Raw genomic sequence first — 27645 nt, forward strand, 5'->3', positions numbered from 1 at the left:
GCATTTCCCAACCATGTAACAGATACAGAAAATGCATAGGCTAAGCAAAATAGCATAGAAATGTACATATTGCAAAAAAACCATTATATTAGGGGAAATTGCTTGCAAAAATATGTAAATCAATAACTTTAGGAGAAACTGACATTAAAATGCCAGTGAACTTTTTTTTAAAAAAAGAATTTGCAAATTGTGAAAAACCAAAATAAAGATTGAAAAACTGAAATTGTCATTATTCACCCATCCCTGGGCAGCAATGATTCTTTTCTTGACAGGTGGAGGTGGGCATGAGGGAGTGGCATATGGAGCAGGGCACAAGACAACAAATGCATGCATGTATAATATCACTATTTCTCAGATTATCTCTCCCCTCACACCACTCTCACTGACACCTGTTTTGATAGTAACTTATCCAAACCAGACCTTTCTCTTGGACCTAGTGAACTCTTCATCCACCACCTCCCACTGTTTCTGAAATTTGTTCTTTGCCAAGAACAATGCAACAAGCAAGACCCTTCTATTCATAGCTGAAGATACCGTAACATCTAAATTCTCCAGTGGGCTAATCTCTAATCTGCAACCGACTCTTCAGAAAGAATGCTTGTGATGCGAAGCTAGACTTAGCAGGAAACATGACCTCATTCTGCTTCTGTGCTTCCTATTGCACAGTCTGATTTCAAAAGGAAACAAGCAAGCTCTTTAGTGCTCCTCCTGCACTTTCGAAGACCCATTGCTCTTTCGGCTGCAGGAAGCAAGCGCTAACAGGCACTCAACAGTGACAGTCGACAGTCTCGTCTGTTGGATGGATCAGCTGCTGGTGGAGTCTCACCAATTGGCAACATGGCTCTTCCAGGTCTGCAAGATTTTTTACCATGTCAGATGCTTTCTTGATACCAATATTGTAAGAAAGGGTTGCTTCAGAAGCCATTAAAAGATGGGAACTTTTTATCTGCAGAGAGAAAGGATTTAAGCGGGATACACAAGTCACATCAATTGCAATGCTGTACGAAAATAGGTGCAAAGATGTGGCAGATGTGATAAATATTTGAATAATGTGCATGTTTATTGGGAAATAAGTACGATTGTTTTAGGTGAGATTTACCACCAGGAAAGTGTGCGCCCCAAAGCAGTTTTGTATGGTTAGCAATGTTGTTTTCTTCTTTGGTTTTTGTTGTTGTTTTAAGGAAAAAGAATCTCAGCTTTCCAAGATCAGACTTTTATCTGTCACGGTAAACTAAAGATGATGATATGCCAAGTTAGTTTTTCTCCCCCCCCCCCATCACATGACCTAGTTCCCATTGTAAATGCTTGCAGTGCAGAGTGTGCCGTGTAAAGAAAGTAGCCTGGCTGCCAGTTGTGGGGCATTGTCGGTTTAGAAATCAGTTTTACGTAGTAAGAAAGGTGATCAGAACAAGCGAAAGAGGGGAAGCAGCTTCTGCACACTTAAGTGTGCAGAAGAGTGAACTTCACTCCTGACATTCCCATTTCTGCGCTGCTTTTCAAGGTGCAGGACAGGAGACATGTCCTCTTCGGCTTCTGCCCACCTTATCATGAATTATGCCCTCCAACCTGGCTGTTTGCAGCTCAATACTATAGGTGTCTCCTCATAAGTAAGGCCCACTGCAGTTTACTCACTTCCTGCTCTGTGTGCCTAGGGGTAAACAACCTTAACAGTATGTGGCTTCAAGCATATATATCTATCTGATTTTATTTTTTTTAAGAATAATCACAACCCACTTCAACCAGTACCATTTAAATCCGTATACAAAATACTGGCACTGATCTTAATATGAAAATTGGAATGGGGGCATGTTTGATGTAAATGTGAAAATTAAAGGCTTACTGGGCTTTGTCGTCTAGCAATTTCTGGAGGGCTGCAGGTTTCCCATGTCTGAAGTATAGAAGTGTTCTGATTATTGGTTTTTAAAACAACAGGGAATCTTAGGGTACCTTGAAGACCGAGAGATTTGTGATGGCATTAGTGTTTGCGAACTATGGTCCCCTTCATTCATCATATATCTGTTGGTGGATTGTGGTTTATAAAAGGTTATGCCAGAATGCAGGGCTGTTTGCCTCAGCGGCTCTCCTTTCAGCACCAGTGTGGCAATCACACAGGGCCCCCGGTCTATTGACCCTGTGCCAGCACTGCGATTGCTTTTTTCGCTACCACCACCCCATATCTCACGGGGACACACGGAGTCCAGTCCATTGTTAACATTAACAAATAATCAAGTTTATTTTTAAATGCAGGAAAAAGCTTATGGTTACAGTTAATTTTTCTTGGCAGTTTCTTAATCTTAGTTCCTAACAACTTCAAACTGATTATTCCCAACTATCTATCTGACTCCACCTCACAATTCCTCTCACGCTCTCACAATACAACTCTACCAACCCACTGCCTAAACCCACTCCCTCTTCCTTCTTCAACTCCCAAACCCCAACCCACTCAACTGACTGACTTTGAAAACCTCCCACTCTAACTTTTATTCCCCCCTTGCATTCTCACTGGCCAATCACATCACACCTATTTTAACCCTTTCCTTATGACCCATCCTAGGAGGCAAATGCCACAACAGGTTTAGCCTGGAGAAGAGGAGGTTAAGGGGTGATATGATAGCCATGTTCAAATATATAAAAGGATGTCACATAGAGGAGGGAGAAAGGTTGTTTTCTGCTGCTCCAGAGAAGTGGACACGGAGCAATGGATCCAAACTACAAGAAAGAAGATTCCACCTAAACATTAGGAAGAACTTCCTGACAGTAAGAGCTGTTTGACAGTGGAATTTGCTGCCAAGGAGTGTGGTGGAGTCTCCTTCTTTGGAGGTCTTTAAGCAGAGGCTTGACAACCATATGTCAGGAGTGCTCTAATGGTGTTTCCTGCTTGGCAGGGGGTTGGACTCGATGGCCCTTGTGGTCTCTTCCAACTCTATGATTCTAGGTCCTTGAAAGGTGTGTGCATGTGAAATGCCCCTTTGAAAGGAATTTCAGGCAGACCAGCTTTAGTTATGTTCCTCTACTTCTGGCTTTTCAAGGACACAGTGCTGAAAGAAGCATTGCACAGAGGGGACTAAACAGCAGCCTCGGCTATCTTCTCTATAACCTGGTAAAGTGTAACCTGAAGTGTTTTGAGAAACTGGTGCGCCGTCACATTATTTCCTGTCTTCCATCAACTTTTGACAACTACCAGTTTGCATACAGGGCAAATAGATCCACGGAAGACGCTATCACTACTACTCTCCATGCTGCTCTGTTCCATCTGGAGCAGCCGGGGAGTTATGTGAGGCTGCTGTTTGTGGATTTTAGCTCTGCTTTTAACACTATCCTCCCCCATAGACTGGTGTCCAAGCTAGAGGCGATTGGACTCTCCAACTCCACCTGTCTCTGGGTTTTGGACTTTTTGTCAGAACATTCTCAGAGGGTTAGAGTAGGGTCACATATGTCCACAGCCCTTAGCCTTAACACCGGCTCACCACAGGGTTGTGTGTTGAGTCCCCTGCTCTATACTCTCTATACGTATGATTGTACAGCCATTTATTCCAGCAACAAAATCATCAAGTTTGCTGATGACACTACGGTGGTGGGGCTCATTTCAGGAGGGGATGAGTCCGCCTATCGGGACGAGGTGGAGCGGCTTTGTGCTTGGTGTGGAGAGAACAATCTGGCTCTTAATACGACTAAGACCAAGGAATTGGTGGTGGATTACAGGGAAAAAAAGGCGGACATTCAGCCCTTGTATATCAACGGGGAACGGGTGGAGAGGGTGGCGGAATTCAGGTTTTTGGGAGTGACTATCGATCAGGGCATGACTTGGAGCGCAAATACCACTGCTCTGGTGAAGAAGGCCCAGCAGAGAATTTATTTCCTCAGACTTTTAAAGAAGAACAATCTGAGTGAGAGACTGCTGGTGTCCTTCTACCGAGGCTCCATAGAGAGCATTCTCACATACTGTATTTGTGCCTGGTTCTCCAGCTGTACAGCTAGGAAGAGGAAGGTGCTCCAGAAGGTCATAACCACAGCCCAAAGGATTATTGGTCATCCCCTCCCATCTTTGGAAGAACTGTACGGTTCCCGTTGTCTTAGGAAAGCAAACAATATCCTGCAGGATGCATCTCACCCGGGACACAGTCTGTTTGTACTACTGCCTTCTGGCAGGAGATACAGAAACATCAAGTCAAGGACAAATAGACTGAAAAATAGTTTCTATCCAAGAGCTGTGGCCTTCTTAAATGCAGTAACTCGATAGTGTGACCTGGGAGTTTGATGGGTGTGGGTGTGGGTGTGGCTGGAATGTGGTTTGTTTGGTTGTTGTTGTTGTGTTGCTTTTGTTGTTTTTAAGGGATGGCATCCAATTTCGTTGCACTTGTGCAATGTTGCACTTGTGTAATGACAATAAAGAATCTATCTATCTATCTATCTATCTAAACCTAATGGGGAGTATGGTAGAGGTAGAGGTTGCCACCTGTCCTGTGCAATACAGGACCATCCTGTGTTTCAGTGTAAAGTGCTACATCCTGTATTGATGCAGTTTTGTCCTGTATTTCAGATCTTCTCTCCCTCCTTCCGCCAAGTTAGGGGTCCTCTCCAAATGCATGAGCTTGAAAGGGTGTTTGAAAGGTCATGCATTTATACTCTGGGTAGCCAAGCACAGAGAGATTTACAGATTCATGTTTATGTGTGTGCACGCACATATGTGTGTGAGGGACAAATTCCAGAGGGGCCATCCTGTTAAGCTGCAATAGATTGTAATGGATTGTTTTGAAGTCACTTCAACACCAGATGGGGGAGGAATGGTTCGTCAATTGCCCCGACCTGTATTTTGCCAGAACAAAGGTGGCAACCCTCCATACAGGATCACTACAAAGGCCAACAGCAGGGCTGGCCCACACAGGAGGGTCTCCTCAGATGGCAGAAACCCAAGAAGCGGCAACCTTGCAGGTGCCCTGCTACCTGCTGTAGCAGCAGCAGCAGGTTTCCAGCAAGATCTCACAGAAGTCTCGCTGGATCTCATGTGCTCCGTGAGATCTTGGTGGAACCCACCGTTGTTGCCATTTCGCAAGCACTGCCGCACAACCCAGGTAAGGGAGGCTGTGGCAGCGGGGGAACGCAGGCCGTCAGGGGAGGGAACTGGACCACCCTGAAGGATCTCCGAGGGAGACACTAGCCCCCGCACTGGGCAACTTACCTGTGGAGCCCTCAAACCTGATCCTGGGCTTGGAAATATTATGTTTGTACAGTGGTACCTCGGGTTAAGTACTTAATTCGTTCCGGAGGTCCGTTCTTAACCTGAAACTGTGCTTAACCTGAAGCACCACTTTAGCTAATGGGGCCTCCTGCTGCTGCCGGAGCCCAATTTCTGTTCTTATCCCAAAGCAAAGTTCTTAACCTAAAGCACTATTTCTGGGTTAGCTGAGTCTGTAACCTGAAGCATATGTAACCTGAAGCGTATGTAACCCGAGGTACCACTGTACTATGTATTACTATCAGGGCCGTCTTAAGCATATCCGGCGCCGTGGTGCAAAAATCCGTCTGGCACACCCACACCCCCGGCAACTCCAAAACAAGGGAGGGGGTGTAGAAAATGTTCTCTGCCTCCCCCATCGCTCCGATCCCTGGCATGGTGGCAATGATCAAGCAGGAAAACATGCTGGCGGACATGCTCTCCAGCGTCAGGGCGCCCGAGAAGGCAGCCTGGGAAAGCTGTGTGTTGCCTTTTGCCAGGAAGCAGGAGGAGGGAGCAGAGCTGTCTTTAGCAGATGCAGAGGCTTGGGAGGGAAGCTGTGTGCAGCTTCCATCCTAATAATAATAATAATTTATTATTTGTATACCCTGCCCATCTGGCTGGGTTTCCCCAGCTACTGTGGGCGGCTTCCAACAAAGGTTAAAAATACATTAAAATGTCACACATTAAAAACTTCCCTAAACAGGGCTGCCTTCAGATGTCTTCTAAATGTCAAGTATATCTCTTTGACATCTGATGGGAGGGGCCACTACCAAGAAAGCCCTCTGCCTGGTTCCCTGTAGCTTTGCTTCTCGCAATGAGGGAACCGCCAGAAGGCCCTCGGCGCTGGACCTCAGCGTCCGGGCAGAACGATGGGGGTGGAGACACTCCTTCAGGTATCCTGGGCCAAGGCCATTTAGGGCTTTAAAGGTCAACATGAACACACTGAATTGTGCTCAGAAACGTACTGGTAGTCAGTGTTCGTACTGGTTCAAGACTAGTGTTATATGGTCTCGGCAGCTGCCCCCAGTCACCAGTCTAGCTGCCGCATTCCGGATTAGTTGTAGTTTTCGGGTCACCTTCAAAGGTAGCCCCACGTAGAGCGCATTGCAGTAGTCCTAAGCCTGTGCGTGGATCGCTTTCCCCTACCACGGAAGCTTGGGAAGGAAGCTGCACATCCGCCAGCCATATACTTGGTGGGGCACAGCTGGCGGGTGTGCAAGGAAAGGGGAGGCTGCTGGCAAACCACGCAGCTCCCCCACTCTCTAGGGTGTCCCTGAGACGCTGGCGCCCTGGCGCAACGAACCACTAACACCAATGGGAAAGACGGCTCTGGTTACTATAGGTGGGATCTGACTTAAGCAAAATGTCCTAAACCAAAAATACTATCTTTTAGTGTTGGCTTTATATTATCCTTTCCATGGGTATGACCCCTGCCTTAACAGCCACAAGGCACTGGGACTTCCCATTTCTCACCCATGCATTGGTCCATAGGGACTTAGCTCAGTTGTTTAGAGCATGGTGCTGATAATGCCAAGGTTGCATGTTTGTTCCCCTATGGGACAGCTGCATATTCCTGCATTGCAGGGGGTTGGACTAGATGATCCTCAGGGTCCCTTCCAACTCTACCATTCTATGATCTTTTCGTAAACACTCCGCCTGCACAGGGGAGGGCTTCCTTGTATATGTATACCTTTAGATGTATCAAAAATTATTTAAGAATACATGTCAGTGTGTTATTAATTCTAGAGAACCCTCATAAGCAGATATATATGTGCCATAATTATTTTAAAAAATAAGTACTTTTAACCAGTGTTAGAAACTCAAGATATGTCAGCTAGGTGCTAAATGGCTCCTTAAACCAGGGTTACAGTCGCCAAAATGGAATGCCTAGTTGCCATTTTGGAGCCAGACACCTCAAAGGTCGTATTTTTTCAAGGTGACTTTTGGTTCCTGAAATTCATTCTGATTGTGCAGATAAAACATAGTGGATAGAATTCTACAGGATGTGTTGCTAGTGTGTGAAAACAGCCCAGATCCAAGAATCCCCAGGCATGAGCCGCCAGATTTCGGAGATGTAGGTCAATTGGTCGCAAGAGGCCGATAGCCAGGTGCAAAATGCACCCGGTGGCTGGCGAATTTCTAACGCTGCTTTTAACGAAATTCTCTCTTACGGATAGGCTTAATGCCCTGTTTTGGCAAAGCAAAAGGAGAAGGAACACGAGGGCTTTCTCCAAAGTATTTATAAGGCAGCAGCTAGACCTAACCCCAGACCCCCATTCGCTGGCCTCCTCCTCCTCCAGCTTCAAAGAACATGAAATCGACAAGGAAGGCAGCGCCAAGCATGACAGCTTTGATTTTAACATCAAGGTCCAACGGGAACTGGATCCCAAAGTTGTCAGTGTCGGTGAAGAGCTCTTTCACAATGCCAGTCCAGTGCTTAGAAATCCTTCCAACCGCTGTCTGTTCATCCAGCGACAGCACCTCAAAATGAACATCTTCACAAAAACTGCATGCTATGCAGGGCCCGGTGATTTTAAGGACATCCTGTTGGAGTTCATTTTGGATAGTGAACTTAGGCAGAAAGGGGTGCCATGTCTGCTTAATGTACCCCACAGGGGTGCCTGGAGGGGCATGGACTTCAAGCTCTTGCAAGCAGCATGGAAAACAGCAGCTGGAGCACCGGAGAGGTCGCTGGAGCTCAATCACTTCCTGGCCCACGTTGTCCATGATTTTAATGGTAAATGGCCGATCCATTCCACAGCAGAGTCGCGTGCAGCAGTCGGTATCCTCAGCTGCAAAGTAGATCCTTTGCCCCCAAGCGTTTTTCACTTCATACCTGTTGCTGGTTTCAAAGCCAATTATGATTTCCACAAGCTCAATCTTTTGCTGAATTATCATCTGATCAATCTGGCTTAAATATTCCAATCCCGGGGGGCAGTTGGGAGGCGGAATTGGAGCTGGCATCCACACAACACCCTGAAGCGCCTGACCGTGAACAGGATGAGCTCCTGGGGCATGTGGAACATATCCGTATGCTACCTGTGGTGTAGGGCCACGCTGGGGGGGTTGTTTTGGTGGCATTTCCGTGGGTCCGCATGAATCTTTTGTTTCTTGAGGAGCTAGGCCATGTTCTGAGGGTGCCTCTTTGCAGTTAGTGGGCTGCCCAAGGAGGAGGAGATTGTTTTGTGAAGGACGGTCATCCAGGTGGGCTGAGCCACCACCTGGAGGCTGAAAGAATGCAGCCCATACAGAGTTTTAACCACATACTACACATCAGTGGGCCTATTGTTGAGTCACGATAGAGAGGACAATGGCAACTGCAACTATCAGTTCCGAAGCTGTACACATGAGGCAGCGGTGAAGAATCTTTCCTTCTTTTTTTAAAGGGTCATTGAGCTCCACCACAAAAACCACTTGTGGCCTGGGGCAGCCCCAACCAAGCTGGCCCAGTAATAAGATTCAAGAGTCCCGGTTGTTGCGTGCTCAAAGTCATCTCCTGTTGTGTGTCTGTGTCTGTGTCCCTCAATGAATCCTGGCTGCCTGCAGCAGAAATTTTTTACTTGAGGCATTCCAATGTTTGGAGGGCAGGATGAATCTACAATACCCAGGGAGCAAAGTTTAGCCCTTTTGAAAAGGCAACATTTAATTCATTGCGTGATACCTTTAGGCAGCCTTCTCAATGAGGTTTCTGTTATGTACTGAGTTGAATAGGATCCAAAATGCAGCAGTCTGATTCGTTCGCAGGAGCCACCCAATCCAACTCCAGGTGGAAGTGAATCCACAACCTGATTGGCCTACAGGAGAATCCCAGAATTAGCCAATCACGTGAGGCCCATTGTGTAAATAATGTATATAAAGCAGATTTGTCGGGGGAACCTCCGTTCCTCACTACTATGAGCTGAATAAAGAGCATGAAATCCACAATCGACTCCAAGTATATTTCAGTTTCCTGCTTGCTTTTGTTCTTCCCTCTTCCTCTTCTCAGTCAAACCCACTCTCACCTTTCTCCTCCAGCCTCCGTTTTGTATTCAGATTCCTCTCCTCTGTCGCTCCCTCCATTCCACACTTGGCTTGTATTCCTCCATCTCCCTCTATTTCTTTGGCTCTGTGTCCTCTTCTGATAACTCCAGGCGATTCAATATCCTGTCACCATTTTCTGTCCATGGCTCCCTAGTCTCATGACACTGCTCTCCACTGCTGCAAGCCAACTTCTGGGTTGGGCTGCAACATCCTGACTCTTGCCACAGAGATAGAAAAAAAATCTACCACACCCACTAGAGTCTGCTTCTGCTCCAGACTCTCATGGGTACTAGCAACCAACGCTACATATTTTTGAAGGGGAAGATATATTCTTAGAAATAAAGCTTTGGGCAGGTAACATGAAAGGGGGTCCAGATGTGGCCCATAGGCTATGGGAGTTACCTACCCCAGCTGTATGGGAAAGAAAGACAGTTTAGATAGGGATCTTCCATAGGTGAGTGCAGGGGGCATGCCAGAAAACCAAAATATGCAGCTGCTGTCACACAATTTTGCCTCTTCAGAGGAGTTTGGACCCAGAGCTACTTACTAATGGGTCTTTTGTTAAGTGGTGGCAGTTGTCATTGCGAACAGGAGACAGTGGCCAGGAAAGACTTGCAAAGCAGTTCCTGCCTTGCCGAAGAAGTCCTGCAAAAATTCCTTTATTGTTTCCATTTTATCCCGATTGGAAGCCAGATTAAAGATTACACCACAGTCCAATACTGTTGCCCGTTGAAGACCTGAAGGAAAATAAGCCAGGCTCAGCCACTGTGAGCTTTTAAAAATAAGTGATTGAACTCTATGACCTAGGAGAGTATGTACCATTGTGAAGGTGACTCAAGTTTTTCATCTGCTTCCATTATGGCAGAGGCTGGAAAACCCTCTGGTTATATGTGGATATACAGCACTGTAGCCTCTCTTTGTGGCAATTTATGGTGAAAGAGAGAGAGAGAAACCCAGGTTGAGACTGAGAGGCACAGGGCGATAATAGATTCAGTGAATTGTAGAGTTGGAAGGGACTGTGAGGTCCATTGAGTCCAACCCAGGCAATGCAGGAATCTCTTCTAGATCGTACATGACAGGTGGCCATCCAACCTGTGCTTAAATTATCTGAACCATCAAGACAGTTTTTCCTAATGTTTAGTCAGAATCATCTCCTTTCTTGTAACTTGAATTCATTGGTTCAGGTCCTACACTCCTGAACTTCCCCAATGGCCACTGAAATAGACGAGGCACCCACACTCTCACCAAGCCCAACACTTCCCAGACACATATTGAACACACAGTGGCACTCCACACACAGCCAGCTAGTCAATAATAACCATACAGAAGTACTAATAGATCTGACAATTGATGCCAAGGGACATCAGACTAGGAGGTACCTTCTGCATAAATATGCCAGGTGTGACTCATACACAGAAAAATACATACATTTAATTGTTGTTGTTTTTTTTTAAAAAAGTGATTCCATTTCAATGCATTATGAATTCTAGAGCAGCACCCATAAATTGGAATGTCCCACCACGATAGGTGCAAGAGCTGCAGCCGCAATTCAAAAATATGTAGTTTTAACAAGAAGCCCTCTTATTCACCAACTTAACGCTCCATCTTAGCAAAGGAAAAGTAGAAGTAGCAACACGAGGGCGTTTCTTCGCAGCAGCTTCCAGGTCTATTATCAGACCCCCGTTCTCTGCTGCCCTCTTCCTGCGCATTCAAAAAACATGAAATCCACCAGGAAGCAGGCCCCCAGCAGGACAGCTTTCATTCTAACATCAAGGTCCAACGAGAACTTAATTCCAAAGTTGTTGGTATTGGGGAAGGCCTCTTCCAGAAAGCCAGACCAGTGCCTAGAAATCCTTCCAACCTTGGTCTCCTCGTCCAACAACATCACCTCAAAGTTCATATCTTGACACAAGCTGCACAGTACACAGGGCCCGGTGATTTTAAGGACATCCTGATGGAGTTCATTTTGGATTGCAAATTTAGGCAGAAAGGGGTGCCATGTCTGCTTAATGTACCCCACAGGGGTGCCTGGAGGGGCATGGACTTCAAGCTCTTGCAAGCAGCACGGAAAACAGCAGCTGGAGCACCGGAGAGGTCGCTGGAGCTCAATTACTTCCTGGCCCACATGGTCCATGATTTTTACTGTAAATGGACATGCCGCTCCACAGCAGTTTCTTGCACAGCAGTCTGTTTCCTTAACTGCCAAGTATATCCTTTGCCCCCAGCCATTTTTTATTTCGTATTTGTTGCAATTTTCAAAGCCCATTATTATTTCTAGAAGCTCAATCTGCTGGTGAACGACTATTTGATCCAAGAGACTTAAATATTCTAATCCGGGAGGACAGCTGAGATCTGGAATGGTTGCCCGCATCCAGGTTACAGCCTGGGGGATGCAAACATCACCCATTTTTAGCTTACAACAAGATAGGGAAGATCCATAAACTCCGGGATAACCTTGCTTTATGCTCATCAGCTCTCCTGGATAAAGTAGCTCATCAGTGCTGTTCTGTACACAGTGTCCAGGCATTCTCACTGGTCTGGGGCCAGCTTTTCTAACTGCTGTGGGGAAATGTTTTTGTAGCGTTTTTGTGGGTCTGTGTTCATCTGTTTCTTTGGGAGCCATGCCAGGCTCTCAATGTGCCTCTTCACCGTTACTGGGCTAAGGTTGATGCCCAAGGAGGTGAGGCTTACTTTTTATTTTGCAACAGAGGACCATTCAAAGGATGTGAGTCTCCAACCAGGAGGCTGGAATGATACTAAGTTGAACTAAGTTCTAAACATCCATGGACCTATTGTTGAGTCACAGTGGTTGTGTGGACATTGAACTCCCCCAGAAGTCTTAGGGTTCTCCAGAACCACACCAGATATCACTGGGAAGCAGAGCGTGCGACACATCATCATCCCCTTCCCCAATCTGTCCCTTGGGGCCAACTTCAGATGGAGGGGTCTCTGTGACGTTCCAGTGTTTGCATATAATAACGTATGTACTGTACATTGATAGCAAATAAGGTGATATTGTAATACAGTGGTACTGTGATGGCCTGGGAATCCGATTCAGAGGCTGAACCGGAGGAATCCCAGCCTGCACAGGAGTCCCCGCCTCCAGGGCCGGCTGAACTGGGGCAGGGCCTTGATTCTGAAGCGCCTGCACCTGTGCCGGATCCTCAGGAGCAGGCACCAGGTGAATCCACTCTGGCTCCGGAGGTGGTTGAGGACTCAGTGCCTACAGGTGAGTCTCCCCCTGGGCCCAGTAACCCTTCAGCCTCTCCTGAACTGCAGAGGCTCAGGGCAGAGAGGTGAAGGGAACTGGTTTCTCCCAGGAGGAGTGCTCGCCTTAAGGCCAGGAGAGGCGGGTCTCCTGGGGGCCGGGACCACCCCTGGCCTCAGAGAAGATAAAGGCCAGTCAGCCTGGTCCCAGGTTGCGGGAGCAACGTCGTTGTTGAGTACCTGTTCCTGCCCGGACCCAGACCTGACCCTCCAGTGTTCCTGTCCCCGCCCGGCTTCCGGCTTCGGACCTCGCCCCGCTCCTTGTGAACTATTTCCAGGCTAGTGACCCAGGACTGGACTTTGACTACGCCAACGGTAACCTTCCCCCCGGGACCAGCACAGGTACCTTGGGTTACAGACGCTTCAGGTTACAGACACCGCTAACCCAGAAATAGTACCTCGGGTAAAGAACTTTGCTTCAGGATGAGAACAGAAAACACGTGGTGGCAGCGGGAGGCCCCATTAGCTAAAGTGGTACCTCAGGTTCAGAACAGTTTCAGGTTAAGAACGGACCTCCAGAACAAATTAAGTTCTTAACCAGAGGTACCCCTGCAGTGGTAAGTAAATAATAGAATTAAGGTAATGTTAGATAGGAAAGGGGAGAGAGTGAGCTGGAATGGAGGACTGGCTAAGAATCTGAATGCGAGGGAGAAGACAGTTGAGAGTCAGTTGGAAGTTTAGCCAGTTGGGATATGAGGCAAAGTTGGCTAGATGAGTATAGGATCAGCAGTAATACAGCTACTGCTACACTGGAAATAAAGCAACAGATAAGATACAGGGGTGTTAGCTACCATAATGCTTATATACACAAAGTCACCATCATCATCTTATATATGAATTTATACCCCACCTGACAGAGACTCTAGGGTGCTTCTGTGGGTTAAACCACAGAGCCTAGGACTTGCCGATCAGAAGGTCGGTGGTTCGAATTCCCGCGACGGAGTGAGCTCCCGTTGCTCGGTCCCTGTTCCTGCCAACCTAGCAGTTTGAAAGCATGTCAAAGTGCAAGTAGATAAATAGATACTGCTCCGGCAGGAAGGTAAATGGCGTTTCCGTGCACTGCTCTGGTTCGCCAGAAGCGGCTTAGTCATGCTGGCCACATGACCCGGAAGCTGTATGCCAGCTGCCTCGGCCAATAAAGCGAGATGAGCGCCGCAACCCGAGGGCCGGTCACAACTGGACCTAATGGTTAGGGGTCCCTTTACCTTTAAGAAAATTCTGCCTCTATAAATGCAAGAGCTGCAGCAACAATACAAAAAAAAACCTGGTTTCAACAAACAAAAAAACCCTCTTGTGAACAGGCTTAAGACTCCATCTAAGCAAAGCAAAAACAGAAGAAACCGGAGGACTTTCTCCAAGGCATTTATAAGGCGGTAGCCTGGCCTAACCCCAGACGCCCATTCGCTGCCGGCCTCCTCCCGCGGATTCAAAAAACATGAAATCCACCAGGAAGCAGGCCCCCAGCAGGACAGCTTTCATTCTAACATCAAGGTCCAATGGGAACTGGACTCCAAAGTTGTCAGCGTCGGTGAAGGCCTCTTTCAGAATGCCAGACCAGTGCTTAGAAATCCTTCCAACCGCTGTCTGCTCATCCAGTGACAACACCTCAAAATTAATATCTTGGCACAAGCTGCACACTATACAGGGCCCGGTGATTTTAAGGACATCCTGATGGAGTTCATTTTGGATAGTGAATTTAGGCAGAAAGGGATGCCACGTCTGCTTAATATACCCAACGGGTGTGCCTGGAGGGGCATGGACTTCAAGCTCTTGCAAGCAGCAAGGGTACAAGCAGCTGGAGCACCGGAGAGGTCGCTGGAGCTCAATCACTTCCTGGCCCACGTTGTCCGTGATTTTAATTGTAAATGGCCGCAATGTTCCACAGCAGTTTCGTGTGCAGCAGTCGGTGTCCTCAATCGCCGAGTAAACCATTTGCCCCCAAGTGTTTTTTACTTCATACTTGTTGCTGGTTTCAAAGCCAATGATGACTTCCAGAAGCTCAATCTGTTGATGAATAATCATTTGATCAATCTGGCTTAAATATTCCAGTCCTGGGGGGCAGTTGGGAAGTGGAGGTGGAGCTGGCATCCAAGTTATAGGACGTGCATATCTTTGACCTGAAGAGAAGAAGAGATTGGATTTGATATCCCGCTTTATCACTACCCGAAGTAATTTCAAAGCGGCTAACATTCTCCTTTCCCTTCCTCCCCCACAACAAACACTCTGTGAGGTGAATGGGGCTGAGAGACCTCAGAGAAGTGTGACTGGCCCAAGGTGACCCAGCAGCTGCATGTGGAGGAGCGGGGAATCGAACCCGGTTCATCAGATTACAAGTCCACTGCTCTTAACCACTACACCACACTGGCTCTCACTGACCTGGGGGAGCTCCATAAGCTCCTTGAGGACGCTGGGGTGTGTTCATTAGCGGTCCTGGATAATGTGGCCCAGGGGCTTGTTGACTGTCCCATCCTGCATTGCCTGTGGTGTAGGGCCAGCTTTTCTATGAGCTTGCGGGGGAAATTGTCTTGGTGGCATTCCTGGGAGTCTGTCAACATCTGTTTCATTGGGAGCTATGTTGTTCTCTCAATGCACTGTTTTGCAGTTACTGGGTTCAGGATGCTGCTAAGCAAAGGGGGAATGGTTTTTTGAAGGAGGACCATTCAGATGATGTGAGCCTCCACCTGCAGACTGAAATGGTATAGCCCATACACAAGTTGAACTAAGCATCCATGGGCCTGTTGTTGAGTCACAATGGTTGCAACCGTCACTGTCCTCTGTCGATCCTTGAGCTGGACCTATGAAGCAGTACCAAGGAACTTCTCTCTCTCTCTCTCTCTCTCTCTCTCTCTCTCTCTCTCACACACACACACACACACACACAAATGTTTGCATTCATTATAAACATCAAGTAAACAAATAAAGCATTTGAATGAAACACTGCATGTCAAATTAAGGGTACCTGATTTCCCTCAGGCTTGCAAATGAATAACTGATTTCCCTCTGGCTAGCATGGCTACAACCATTAATCAGTAAACGCTGTGTAAATGTTTGCAAAGTAATAATTTAGCACCGTCGTGTGAATCAACAATGCAATCCATCAGATGATTTGCCCATAATATGACTGTTAATCTACATTTGGCATTGCTAATTAAACTGGGTTTTGCAGAAAGCAAGCCCCACTGGCACAGGAAAGAAGTAGCTGAGAAAAATTAACTTATTGCAAATGGAAGCTGTATGCGTGTGTGTGCGTGCGTGCGTGTGCGTGTGCACATTATGCCTATTTATGGATTATGTAACGCCACTCATGCAAATGGGGTTTTACAGAGTAGAAAAGAGAGGCTGAACTATAACATGATACCCATTAATTTGCAAATAATTTTGTGGGTCAGCTTGGACCAGAAACTATTTAGGTTGCATCGCACACTTTTATGCCATCCAACAAACTTATTCTATGGAACCGGTCCACCAACCCTCTTTCAGGTGCTCCTGCTTTTGGAGGTTAGGTGGATAACTACTAGAACAAGATCTTCTCTGTAGTGGCACCCAAATTACCCACAAAAAGCTGCCTTATATTATGTCAGACCATTGGTCCATCTAGCTCAGTATCCTCCATTGGTTCAACTGGTGAGTCACCAGGACCCACTACTAGATTGCAACTTGATCTAAGGTGAGGCACAGCAGTAGTACTGCCACCTTGCAAATATACGGTAGTAATAATGATGATGATGATGATGATAATGATGTTTTGGCTAAAGGTGGGGCCCAGATATGAAATTGTTGAAGACTCTGCTGAAGACAGTGACTCTCCAGATTTTCCAATAGGTCTCTCTTTCCAGCTCCACCTGGAGATGGCAAGGATTGAACCTGGGACTTCCTGTAGATGGACCATGGCCCTACCTGTATCTACCTAACACCTCCTTTGCCATCTTTTAGGCACAAGCCATCCCTACCTTGCTCTGGATGGCTGTTGGAGTACAATCCTAAACATGCCTACTCAATCAGAAGTGACCTTCATTGAATTGACCTTGCCTTATGAATGGTGCATGGCTGGTCCTTCCACCTAAATGAGAGAGGGAGATAGATAATGCGTATATTTCATGTGCATAATATCCGCAAAAGGATATATGGCTTCAGCTATGCATCTTGTCCCTGAGGAACAAATCACAACTGACCATTCTGCTTATCTGCTCTCTGCTTTAGCAGGTTCTCCACTGCTTGAAAAGGAGCCCAGGAAGAAGGTGACATCAGAACTCATCACACCCAGGTTACTTATACATTTTTATATCACCAGTCTGCAACAGTACTAGAGATGGTATGCTAAATGCACATGTTGCCCGTCCTTATTTTCCCTGGGCCAAATCAAATGTTGCAGTCTCCTGCTCATGGCTGCTACCAAAAAGCCATTTCCTATGCTGGTCACTGACATGTTATGGGGGATGGGATGTAATGTTTAAATGTATGCATTAGGAAAAGTAATGTTTCACTCATGCATATGCCAGCGCTATGCATGGATAACATATACTACAGGGCAAAAAAGCTGTCTTTTGCAGTAGTGGAGCCTAAGCTTTGCAACTTCCTCCCACAAAGATCCACCTGTTGCTGTTTAGTTGTTTAGTCGTGTCTGACTCTTCGTGACCCCATGGACCAGAGGACGCCAGGCACTCCTGTCTTCCACGGCCTCCCGCAGTTTGGTCAAACTCATGTTAGTAGTTTCAATAACACTGTCCAACCGTCTCATCCTCTGTCGTCCCCTTCTCCTTGTGCCCTCCATCTTTCCCAACATCAGGATCTTTTCCAGGGAGTCTTCTCATCTCATGAGGTGGCCAAAGTATTGGAGCCTCAGCTTCAGGATCTGTCCTTCCAGTGAGCACTCAGGGCTGATTTCCTTCAGAATGGATAGGTTTGATCTTCTTGCAGTCCATGGGACTCTCAAGAGTCTCCTCCAGCACCATAATTCAAAGGCATCAATTCTTTGGCGGTCAGCCTTCTTGATGGTCCAGCTCTCACTTCCATACATCACTACTGGGAAAAGAATAGCTTTAACTATACAGACCTTTGTTGGCAAAGTGATGTCTCTGCTTTTTAAGATCTACCTAGCACCATGTAAAGATGTGGGAATTCACCCAAGTCTTGGATGTGGTAGGATGCCAGGTGGAATGCTTTTTGTGGCTGTGATTTACTTGCCTTGTTTTATGCTGTTATCTTTTATGTTGTGTGTATCTTATTGATACCTACTTCAAAATTGTCGCTTGAAATGAAAGAGCAGGCCAGAAACATTTAAAATAAATAACAGCTGCTATGTGGCTGGGGTATTTCTAGGTGGGTTGGACAATGTAGAACAAGTTAGAGCCACTTGATTGCTCGAGGAAGCAGGGATGCATGGGTAGCTCCATGTCTAGTCTATGTCAATTTTGCATGTGTTTATTCCTTCTATCCCATTTCTACATTAATACACCATTTTTAAAAACCTACATGAAAACCCATACTCATATTTTTCACATGGTTGTCTCATTTTTTGATATATTTTATCCAAAAATGCCCATTTTCGTGCATTCTAGTACATTTTGAACCCATAACTATTTTGCTAAATTTTGGAAAAGCATGTAGGGTAATTTCGTTTGCCCTAGGCATTATAACCCCTTGGAAATATCATGTGTATGTTGGAATGTGATTATACATGCCTTAGCATAGATGCCAGATAAAAACAAGGTCACTGGTCCATCTGGCTCAAAACTCTCCACATCAGAGGTAGGGAACCTGTGGCCCTCCAGATGTTGCTAAATGTTTATATATTTTCTGTATAAATAAGTAACTATAAATCCGTCCGTCGTAAATGTTCCACAAGGCTTCTTGTTGCACTAACTGCAACAGACCAACAGAACTACCTGCTCGGGAACTTGCTGTCTTGTGGTCTTGTGCCAGATGTCTGAGTAACAGGATTTTTGCTATTATTGTCATAGATGCACAGATGCTTTCCTGGACCATGAGATGTCCTACGAATGTTGTTCCACCAACCCCTGCACAGGCTGTGTCTTGGCTTGTCGCCGGAGCCCTCGGCTTCTTACTAACGGCTACTACTTACTCACGGAGGACAGTTTTCTGTCTGATGAAGACGGCAACGTCACACTGAGTCTATCCCAAACAAGTGTTACCTATAAAGAGAAATTAGTTAGGTAAATGTGACCTCGTGTATAAGTTCTATTGGAGAAGCAAGTGCCTTCCACACATTCTGCAAAACCAATGTTACTGAGTCCTGTTCTGTTACTTTCATGCACCATCTCCCTGCTTATAGGAGGCCTTTTCAAAGGAATTAACTACTATATAAACCTGCCTATGAGTTCACTGTTATGGTTTGCTGCCTCTGGTAGCTTGTTGAGAATCTATATTCTTTACAAAAGTGCAGATTAGGAGTGGAGAACCTTTTTCAACCCAAGCAACTTTCACTCATAATTAGCCGTCTAGGATCACATGCCAGTGGCGGAAGAGGCCAGAGGGAAAATTGAGTGGGGCCCAGGGCAAGAGTGTGTGACTCTTACCATTGTACAACAAACTACATTCCAGGCACACAAAAGTCAGAGGTCTCAACATACAGACATCTTGGAGCAAGAAAGAGATACAATCACAGCTCAGTGACAATTCAATACCTGTAAAACACTTGAGGAAGACCCAGAACAGGGGTTTGGGCTGAAGAGAAGTGGGAAACAAAGAGAGCACTGGAGGGCTGCATTTGGCCACCACATCTGAGGTTCTCCACCCATGGTGCAGATTCTCAAGAGATAAATCTTGGTTCTCTGCTCTGAATCATGTTGCTGTTGATAACAATGAAAATTCACCATCAGTAGGACAGTGCTTTGCAAGGGCCATTAACAATAGAGACCTCTCTGCCATGAAGCTTACAACCTAAATTCTGGCAGGGAGGAATAATAATAGTAATAATTTATTATTTGTACCCCACCCATCTGGCTGGGTTTCGCCAGACACTCTGGGCGGCTTCCAACAAAGGTTAAAAATACATTAAAATGTCACACATTAAAAACATCCCTAAACAGGGCTGCCTTCAGGTGTCTTCTAAATGTCAGGTAGTTGTTTATCTCTTTGACATCTGATGGGAGGGCGTTTCACAGGGTGGGGGGCCACCACCGAGAAGGCCCTCTGCCTGGTTCCCTGTAGCTTTGTTTCTCGCAGTGAGGGAACAGCCAGAAGGCCCTCGGCGCTGGACCTCAGTGTCCGGGCAGAACAATCGGGGTGGAGGCGCTCCTTCAGGTATACTGGACCGAGGCTGTTTAGGGCTTTAAAGGTCAACACCAACACTTTGAATTGTGCTCGGAAACATACTGGGTGCCAATGTAGGACTTTCAGAACTGGTGTTATATGGTCTCAGCAGCTGCTCCCAGTCACCAGTCTAGCTGCCACATTCTGGATTAAATGCAGTTTCCGGGTCTCCTTCAAAGGTAGCCCCATGTAAAGCGCATTGCAGTAGTCTAAGCGATAGATAACCAGAGCATGCACCACTCTGGAGAGACAGTCTGCAGGCAGATAGGGTCTCAGCCTGCGTACCAGATGGATCTGGTAGACAGCTGCCCTGGGTACAGAATTGAAAACAGGAAAGAAAGAGGAAAGAAAGAAAGAAAGAAAGAAAGAAAGAAAGAAAGAAAGAAAGAAAGAAAGATGAGGGTAGCAGAAGAATATGTGTAAAACTTAATTACATGTAAGTTAAGTACTTTGTTTCTGTTACAGATGAGAACTTAATGGGTTAAATGCTTCATAGGCATTTGTAGATCAGTTTTGTACTAATGTTCTGGTTTATTTTTTCGTGCCAGAATATTTCGGAGAAGAAAGAGAATCCGCCGATCCCTTGCTAGTTTGTTCAGTATTGGAGCCTCTAAATCATGGTTGAACAGCACCACTATTGACTTACCTCATGTAGAGGATGCTTGGTTTGATGGAGACATGAAGGGGGACGCCAATGAATATTATGACACTGGTGAGCATTGACTTTGCTCAGGAAAGCCAGCAGCTATTCTAATAGGTATTGTACTTAAAGGAAGACTTGTGACAAGGCACAAACATCTGTGCTTACGATATATGTTTTTCAATGGTTTTTTCACAGGTACCGTTGATGCTGCTTTCAACTGCAAAGCCCAAAGGGCAGAGAGACACAGTCTGGTACAAAAGAAGCCCTCTTCTTCGAAAGATGCAACTTGGACAAAACCCAGAAAAGAGCAGCATTATTCACCTACTTGTATCTTTCCCCCAGCAGAAGAAGAGTACTTCTATGAAAAATCTTTGGACTGTTCAAGTGAGTTAAACCCTTCTCTGTGTTACAGAGCTCTCTGTTTATGATATGCCTTTCCTTGTACAAACTATCCTGGGTTTTAAGATTGGCATGGGAGGTTCTGCCTGTCATGCCTTTGATGACTGCAGCTTGTGGGGCTGCCACATGAAACAGAACCTTCTCAGTGGTGGCACCTCAGCTGTGGAACTCTCTCCCAGTGGAGATCTGGTTGCCACATATGTTGGGCTCATTCTTGCAGACATTTGGTACATACTTGACATCTTGTTATCTGCTGCTTATTGCTGACCATCATGGTGTATTTTGTATTTGTGGTTTTAGAACTGGGATTTTAATTGTTTTTTATTTTTGGTTTTTATGAAGGTTGGCAGCCACAGTATGTTCTGTTGTGAGGAAGAGCAGGATAGAAGGGAAATAAATCCACAGCCCCACTTACGATCATTAGAAAGAAAGAAAACAAGCAGAAGTTGCTAGGAAGATGCTCTTTAATTTTAAAAAAGCCCAAGAACATAATAACAGTAGCTAAGATGAATACATTGAATACATTCTGTAACATCTGTCATGTCGTATTTGGTGGGCTTAAAAAAAAATCAGGAGGATTAAATCAGCTTAATTATGGCCTAATTCTCCACTTACATTATTATGGCTCCAGGAATGCCTGAGCTCTGCAATATGTAACCTCATTTATACAAATGCTTTGGTGCACTGTTCATTCCCTATCAGTCATTCTTTACTGAGGCCTTGCCTGTACTAGGTGTTTTGTGCTGGTCAAGGTGTGATCTAGTCTGGAACAGGTCTTCTGGATTAAAGCTAGCACAGCACTGGAATTTTCTCCTTCATTCTTTACAATCCTTCTTCATTGATTAATGAGAAAAAGGAGCATTAAAACATCACTAAAGGGGATATAACATTTTGGGGAGATGCTCACAGGCGAGATGCAGAGTTTTAGATGCCCTTACCTTACTTTTGGGGATGCGGGTGGCGCTGTGGGTTAAACCACAGAGACGACTAGGACTTGCCAATCAGAAGGTCGGCGGTTCGAATCCCCGCGATGGGGTGAGCTCTCGTCCAACCTGCTCCTGCCAACCTAGCAGTTTGAAAGCACGTCAAAGTGCAAATAGATAAACAGGTACCACTCTGGCGTGAAGGTATACGGCGTTTCTGTGTGCTGCTCTGGTTTGCCCAGAAGTGGCTTAGTCATGCTGGCCACATGACCCAGAAGCTGTACGCCGGCTCCCTTGGCCAATAAAGCGAGATGAGCGCCGCAACCCAGAGTCAGTCACGACTGGACCTAATGGTCAGGGGTCCCTTTACCTTTACCTTACTTTTGAGGTGGCCAAAAGTCTCTTCTTTCAATCTACAAATCATCTCACCAACAGGCTGTGCTCTGCAGCCTTTTTCAGGGACCCATGCTACAGTTAAATTCCAGGGGAAGATATAATGAAAACTCCTTGTGGAAAAATGGCATTAAGGGGTGGAAGGGACCATGGCCCAATGGCAGAGCATATGTTTTCATAGAATCCTAAGACTGTAGAGTTGGAAGGGATCCAGACGGTTACCTAGTCCAACCCCATGCAAAGCAGGAACCAGAGTTTGGGATGCAGAAGCTCCTAGGTTCAGTCTCCAGCACCTCCAGGCAAAAGGGACAGGCATCATGAGATAGGAAACACCTCTTGCCCAAGATCCTGGAAGGCTGCTGCCAGTCAGAGTAGACAGCACTGGGTAGACAAATAACCTGACCTGTGGCTTCCTGTTATCGGGAAGGTAACATTCTTGCAATAACTGTTTCTCTCTCTCTCTCTCTCTCTCTCTCTCTCTCTCTGTGTGTGTGTGTGTGTGTTCTAAATAGAGCCTTTTACAGTAAGGCATGACCTCTGCCCGGTTATCGTGCTGTCCATGTGTTTGATCATTTCCCTCTGTGTAAGGTAAATCTGAATGTCTTTTATATATAGCAGCACTTTCATCTCTAATGCAAAGAGTTTTTCAAAGAAGCTATATAAACTGTCCTTTGGCAAATCATGTGACCAGACATGGGAGCTCAAGGGTCCTTTGGACTAACAGCAGCCTCTTGGTTCTGTTGCACGGAAAATTCAGGCAGGCTTCAAAATCAGTTTGGGAAATGATACTATAGTGTGTTGCTCTAGTTCAGGTTGAGCTTTTTTAAAAAATCAAATACTAATGAGTGGCAAATCCCAGATGACCACCCACTTCCTATTTAGCCGTTTAACAGAAAACTGATCTCCAAGTAGAGCCAAATGAAAGCCATTTTGATGCCCACTTACCAACTAGTGACAAGGGTGAATTTCTGGGAGAGATTTGGAGAATGCCAAGCTGGTTGTAATCTTGGCTCCTGATGTGAAAAGCCACCAGCTTAGCCTGACCTTGTTGACAGGCTCTTGAGTTCATGGCTGGAGGGTGAATGAAACACATAGCTGTCATTGCTCTGCAGATCTCCCTGCCTGATTTAATATTAAGATGATGTGACTTTGACATAGAAGGGAAATGAATTAATTATATTTGCATTGGTTATTGACTATTTGAGCCTTTCCTGCTCTGAGCTTTTTGATCCATCCTGTTTTATTAATATTCAAGAAATACGCTTATAATAAAAGACTAAAATAAGGAGAGGTCTATGGTGGGAATATAGTGGGAGGACACTATCTTTTTGAGTGGGTTTGCACTTAAGTGAAGTAGTTAAAACTGGAAGAGCCCTCTGGGTAGGGAGAGGACTCAGCTGTAGAGAAGCTGTGGCTTCCTTTAACAAAGACTCCTCATTCTGTAAGTACTTCATAAACTTTACCTTATGTATAAAAGGTAAAGGGACCCCGGACCATTAGGTCCAGTCGTGACCAACTCTGGGGTTGCAGCGCTCATCTTGCTTTATTGGCCGAGGGAGCCGGCATACAGCTTCCAGGTCATGTGGCCAGCATGACTAAGCTGCTTCTGGCGAACCAGAGCAGCGTACGGAAACGCCGTTTACCTTCCCGCCGGAGCGGTACCTATTTATCTACTTGCAGTTTGACGTTCTTTCGAACTGCTAGGTTGGCAGGAGCAGGGACTGAGCAACAGGCACTCACCCTGTCGCGAGGATTCAAACCGCCGACCTTCTGATCGTCAAGCCCTAGGCTCTGTGGTTTAACCCACAGTGCCACCTGCGTCTCAATACCTTATGTACAGGGACATTCTAAATTCTGAAAGTTATTAATGTAAGGACAACACACTAGGGAATTGCTCTCTCTCGGGTAGGACATCTCTGCCTCTGACAATGTGCAAACCTTTGAGGGGCATCTCAAATTGGATTGTTGTCATATACAGTAAGCCCACAACTTACACAAAGATTGCATTCTGGGGGATCACACCTAAGGGCAAAATTGTGTATAGTCAAAACACATTGTGTGCAATAGCAGGTAGGAGTGAGAAAGTCTTTTTTCCTGGGACACCTGCCCCCATTCCCCCTTTTTATTTTTTCTATATTTTTTTGCCAAGTGATTAAAGCTGAATACGCACAAGTTAAATGCACATAAGTTGCAGGCTTAGTGTAATACCAAAGTAAATGGTGGTGTGAATAAGGTGGGCTTGCAGGATCCCATGCTCAAATCCAAATAGGGTTTGAGGTCAAAACTGTTTTGAATGTCAAGAAAAGCATATGGAGTATTCATCTGAATTTGGGCACAGTTCCTTACCCCACAAACAGTCCCCATACAATCTTACTTTAATTTATAGTCCATTCTAATTCAATTGCACTGTGGCTTAAATTTGAATTTTAGCAATGTTGTGCATTTTTTAAATGATTTGCAAACTGCTTAGAAGCCGCCTGGGCATTTAACCAGAATATAAACAAATAAATAATGCTTAATATGTGATTAATGTTGATTCTTGTCGTTTCAGATTCTTTCTGGGAGGACTGTTTACAACTCTGCTGAGCTTCTTGCTGTTGATCATCATTTTAATTTGTAAGCAAAAAATAAATGTTTATCCTTGCTACATGTCGGATGATTCCTACATTGCAGGGGGTTGGACTAGATGACCCCTGGGGTCCCTTCCAACCCTACAATTCTATGATTTGTGGGATTGAGGGTTCACCCATACTTCCTTTTGGCCACGTTTTTAGGCACATGGCCAAGGTTTAAAGCTCTGTGCCTGAGTGGTTTTCTTTTTGTCCTGGCGCATTCCCCAGGAAAACCCCCATTTTCCCACTGAATTGGAGCAAATGGCAAAGGGCTTCCCCATGGATTGCCATTTGCCATTCAGTGGTAAAATGTGGGTTTTCCCAGGGAAAGCGCTCAGACAACAAACAAACCGCTTGGGTATGGAGCTTTGAAGTGCAGACCCACACCTGGAAAGTGTGGCACAAAAGTCTGCATGAGTCCTCACTTGAGGTACCTAATTCTTCTGAAAACAAGTGTGTGCTGTGCCCATTAAGCAATCATCATAATCATCTATATTTTATTTATTAAGAAAACACCAAAAGCTAGAATAGGTTTATGAACTTATTTTGCAGTGCTGTTTCATACCTATTTCACTGCTAATTTGGACTTCATAATAATTTCTTAACCAAGACATAAAACTTCCCTAATCAAATTTACCAGGATGTTTATTTCCATCAACTTACAGACTGCTGCATGACTAGGAATAAACATGCCTAAATGATTGTGCCTTAAGTTATACTGACAAATGTGAGAATGTTAGAGGGTTTTCAGCTGTGTAATACTTGTCATTCTTTCCCCTTCTTCTATCAGGTTCACTGGCACTTTTGTACTAGTCCCTTCGTGGGACCACCTGTCAGTTCATGCGATCTGCGGAGATTAATCATCCTTTCCCTTCAGAATCTTATTTGTTTCCACATTCTTCTGGAAGCCTTGCCTAGCTACCTGTAGGAACATCTGCAATGGTTTTGCACCCTCTTTGCTGATCAAACTGCTAATCTCGGAAAGGATGGAGTGCCTGAGCAATGAATAGATGCTGCTAGCAAACTAGCCTCATCCTATAGCTCTGTGTGCATTGCATGGGAAAGACAGTCGGTGGTAGGCAAGTGACCTTTAAGAAATGCTTGCCCACTATTTCTGATGTTCTTGTTGCGGAACCCAGAGAAGCTTCCCCACACAACACAGTTTGAAAACTGCTGCCCTCCCTTATTCCAGTGCGGGACTGTTCGTTCACTTTGTTTGCCAGTTTATTAGTAGACAGGATACATCCAAACTGATTTTATAAAAGGTTGATGTTTGATGACCTGCATCCAGCTTTCCAAACTGGGTTGGGAGTGGATATGGGGAAACTTAAGTTCAGACTTCCCACTCAGGTCTGGAGGGCCTAGACGTACCATTGTCTCCCTCAGAATATGCCTACCTTACAGGGCTGTTGTGAGGATAAAGCACCACTCTGATTTACTTGGAGGAAAGGCAGGCTGTAAATAACTCAGTAAATTAGAATAAATAATGTCATGCATTCAGTCCAGCTGTGTCACTCTGATTCCCTGCACTATAAACTTCTTGGTCAAGAAAAGTTCAGGATTTTTGTATCATTTGTGCTCCTTTCTTACTTGTAATACTGTATAAACTACAATAAGAGCAAATCGCCACATTTTAGTGATACTTATCACCAAGGCACCTAATCCTGAAACTTAAACTGTACTTGTATTTGAACACATATTTTACAATAAAGTTGTTGATGCACATTAGTGCAATTATAATTATTTTTATGTTGCAGATACACTTGTTATTTTGAAATCTGAAGAAATTGCTTGGTTCCAAGTTTGTGGGGCAATGCAGAGCACTACACATTCAACTTGGTGTGCAAAATTGTGGCAGGCAAGAAGGTTGCATATGCAACCATGTACCTGTCCATCTGCTTTTCCTCATCTTCCATCATCCTATTACTCGTCTGCAGTGGGACCATAGCTCAGAGGCAGAACACATCCTTTGAGCCCTCAGGTTCGATCCTTGGCCAACACCAGTCCAAAAGCAGCCCAGGGAGTAAGTGCTAGGAAGGTATCCCTGCAAAAGACCACGAGGAAGTGTTCCCTGCCAGACAGATGCTAGTGACTAGTGCAACTGTTCCCTTTTTTTAAGGGAAATTCCCTTATTCTGAATAGGATTCCTCAAAAGAAAAGGGAAAAGTTGGCAGCTATGCTAGTGCACTGTATTTTTGTACTTCAGCGTTTCCAGCCTGTGATGCTTTATGGTTTACATTTTTGGTTCTTTGCTTTCTGTGTGTTATGCTCGCACTTTTTGTTTTGTTCACACACACACACAAGCAGAAAGGATTGTAGAAGTTAGACCGATTCTCTATAAAGTGCACCTTGAGCCACCAGATGGTGCAATTTTACAGCTGAGTTTGTTGTCTTTCCTGCAGGTATCCTCCATGTGAACCCAAAGGCGCTAATCCCTTCCCTCTCTGCCACAACTGCCCCTTAATAGAGGTATGCTTCTTCTGGACCTGGAGGTTCCATTTAGCTGCCATGGCCAATAAGCCATAAAAGCGCTGAATCAGTCCAATCTCAGGAGGATTTTAAAGCTGTGAGTTCCATAGGTTTAATTAAGTCCACGAGTTCCATGTACAGTGGTACCTTGGGTTAAGAACTTAATTCGTTCGTGAGGTCCGTTCTTAACCTGAAGCACCACTTTAGCTAATGGGGCCTCCAGCTGCTGCTGTACCGCTGGAGCACGATTTCTGTTCTCATCCTGAAGCAAAGTTCTTAACCCGAGGTACTACTTCCGGGTTAGCGGAGTCTGTAACCTGAAGTGTCTGTACCCGAGGTACCACTATATGGATGAAGAGCAACCTAGAAATTGAATAATAAAATAAAATCGCACAGATTCAGGCCCCAGCGAAAATGTTCCTCTTCAAC

The 27645-nt window shown here is 45.4% G+C and overlaps 2 protein-coding genes, 1 long non-coding RNA gene and 2 pseudogenes across 11 annotated transcripts; 1 reads left to right on the top strand and 4 right to left on the bottom strand.

The window, feature by feature from the left end:
- Positions 1-333: 333 nt before the first annotated feature.
- Positions 334-25689, top strand: TMEM71 (transmembrane protein 71). 6 transcript variants are annotated; one of them, XM_083749422.1, is made up of 8 exons: positions 334-850; positions 16706-16769; positions 18466-18678; positions 20326-20489; positions 20616-20804; positions 22648-22723; positions 24687-24751; positions 25538-25689. In XM_083749422.1, exons 1-8 carry the CDS (start codon positions 838-840, stop codon positions 25558-25560), a joined length of 807 nt encoding a protein of 268 aa, XP_083605548.1. In that variant the 5' UTR covers positions 334-837; the 3' UTR covers positions 25561-25689. The 6 variants fall into 6 exon arrangements, with proteins under 6 accessions (XP_083605548.1, XP_083605549.1, XP_083605553.1 ...); XM_083749423.1 differs by having other exon boundaries at positions 16709-16769; XM_083749424.1 differs by lacking the exon at positions 334-850 and adding an exon at positions 12090-12218 and having other exon boundaries at positions 16709-16769.
- LOC310849257 (phospholipid scramblase 1 pseudogene) lies at positions 7441-8662 on the bottom strand (annotated as a pseudogene). Its single transcript has one exon. The product of its transcript is annotated as a phospholipid scramblase 1 pseudogene (transcript).
- Positions 10650-11993, bottom strand: LOC310849242 (phospholipid scramblase 2 pseudogene; annotated as a pseudogene). The gene has a single exon. The product of its transcript is annotated as a phospholipid scramblase 2 pseudogene (transcript).
- Positions 13852-16606, bottom strand: LOC310849261 (phospholipid scramblase 1-like). 2 transcript variants are annotated; one of them, XM_083749430.1, is made up of 2 exons: positions 16456-16606; positions 13852-14622 (listed from the first exon to the last, which is right to left on the bottom strand). In XM_083749430.1, exon 2 carries the CDS (start codon positions 14591-14593, stop codon positions 13889-13891), a length of 705 nt encoding a protein of 234 aa, XP_083605556.1. In that variant the 5' UTR covers positions 14594-14622; positions 16456-16606; the 3' UTR covers positions 13852-13888. The 2 variants fall into 2 exon arrangements, with proteins under 2 accessions (XP_083605556.1, XP_083605555.1); XM_083749429.1 differs by lacking the exon at positions 16456-16606 and adding an exon at positions 14882-15321.
- On the bottom strand, positions 21266-21847 carry LOC310849326. The gene is made up of 2 exons (XR_014566858.1): positions 21758-21847; positions 21266-21652 (listed from the first exon to the last, which is right to left on the bottom strand). It is a non-coding gene; the product is annotated as an uncharacterized lncRNA (long non-coding RNA).
- Positions 25690-27645: the final 1956 nt, after the last annotated feature.

Source organism: Podarcis gaigeae, assembly GCF_964106915.1.
Source record: "Podarcis gaigeae genome assembly, chromosome: 7".
NCBI classification, from domain to species: domain Eukaryota; kingdom Metazoa; phylum Chordata; class Lepidosauria; order Squamata; family Lacertidae; genus Podarcis; species Podarcis gaigeae.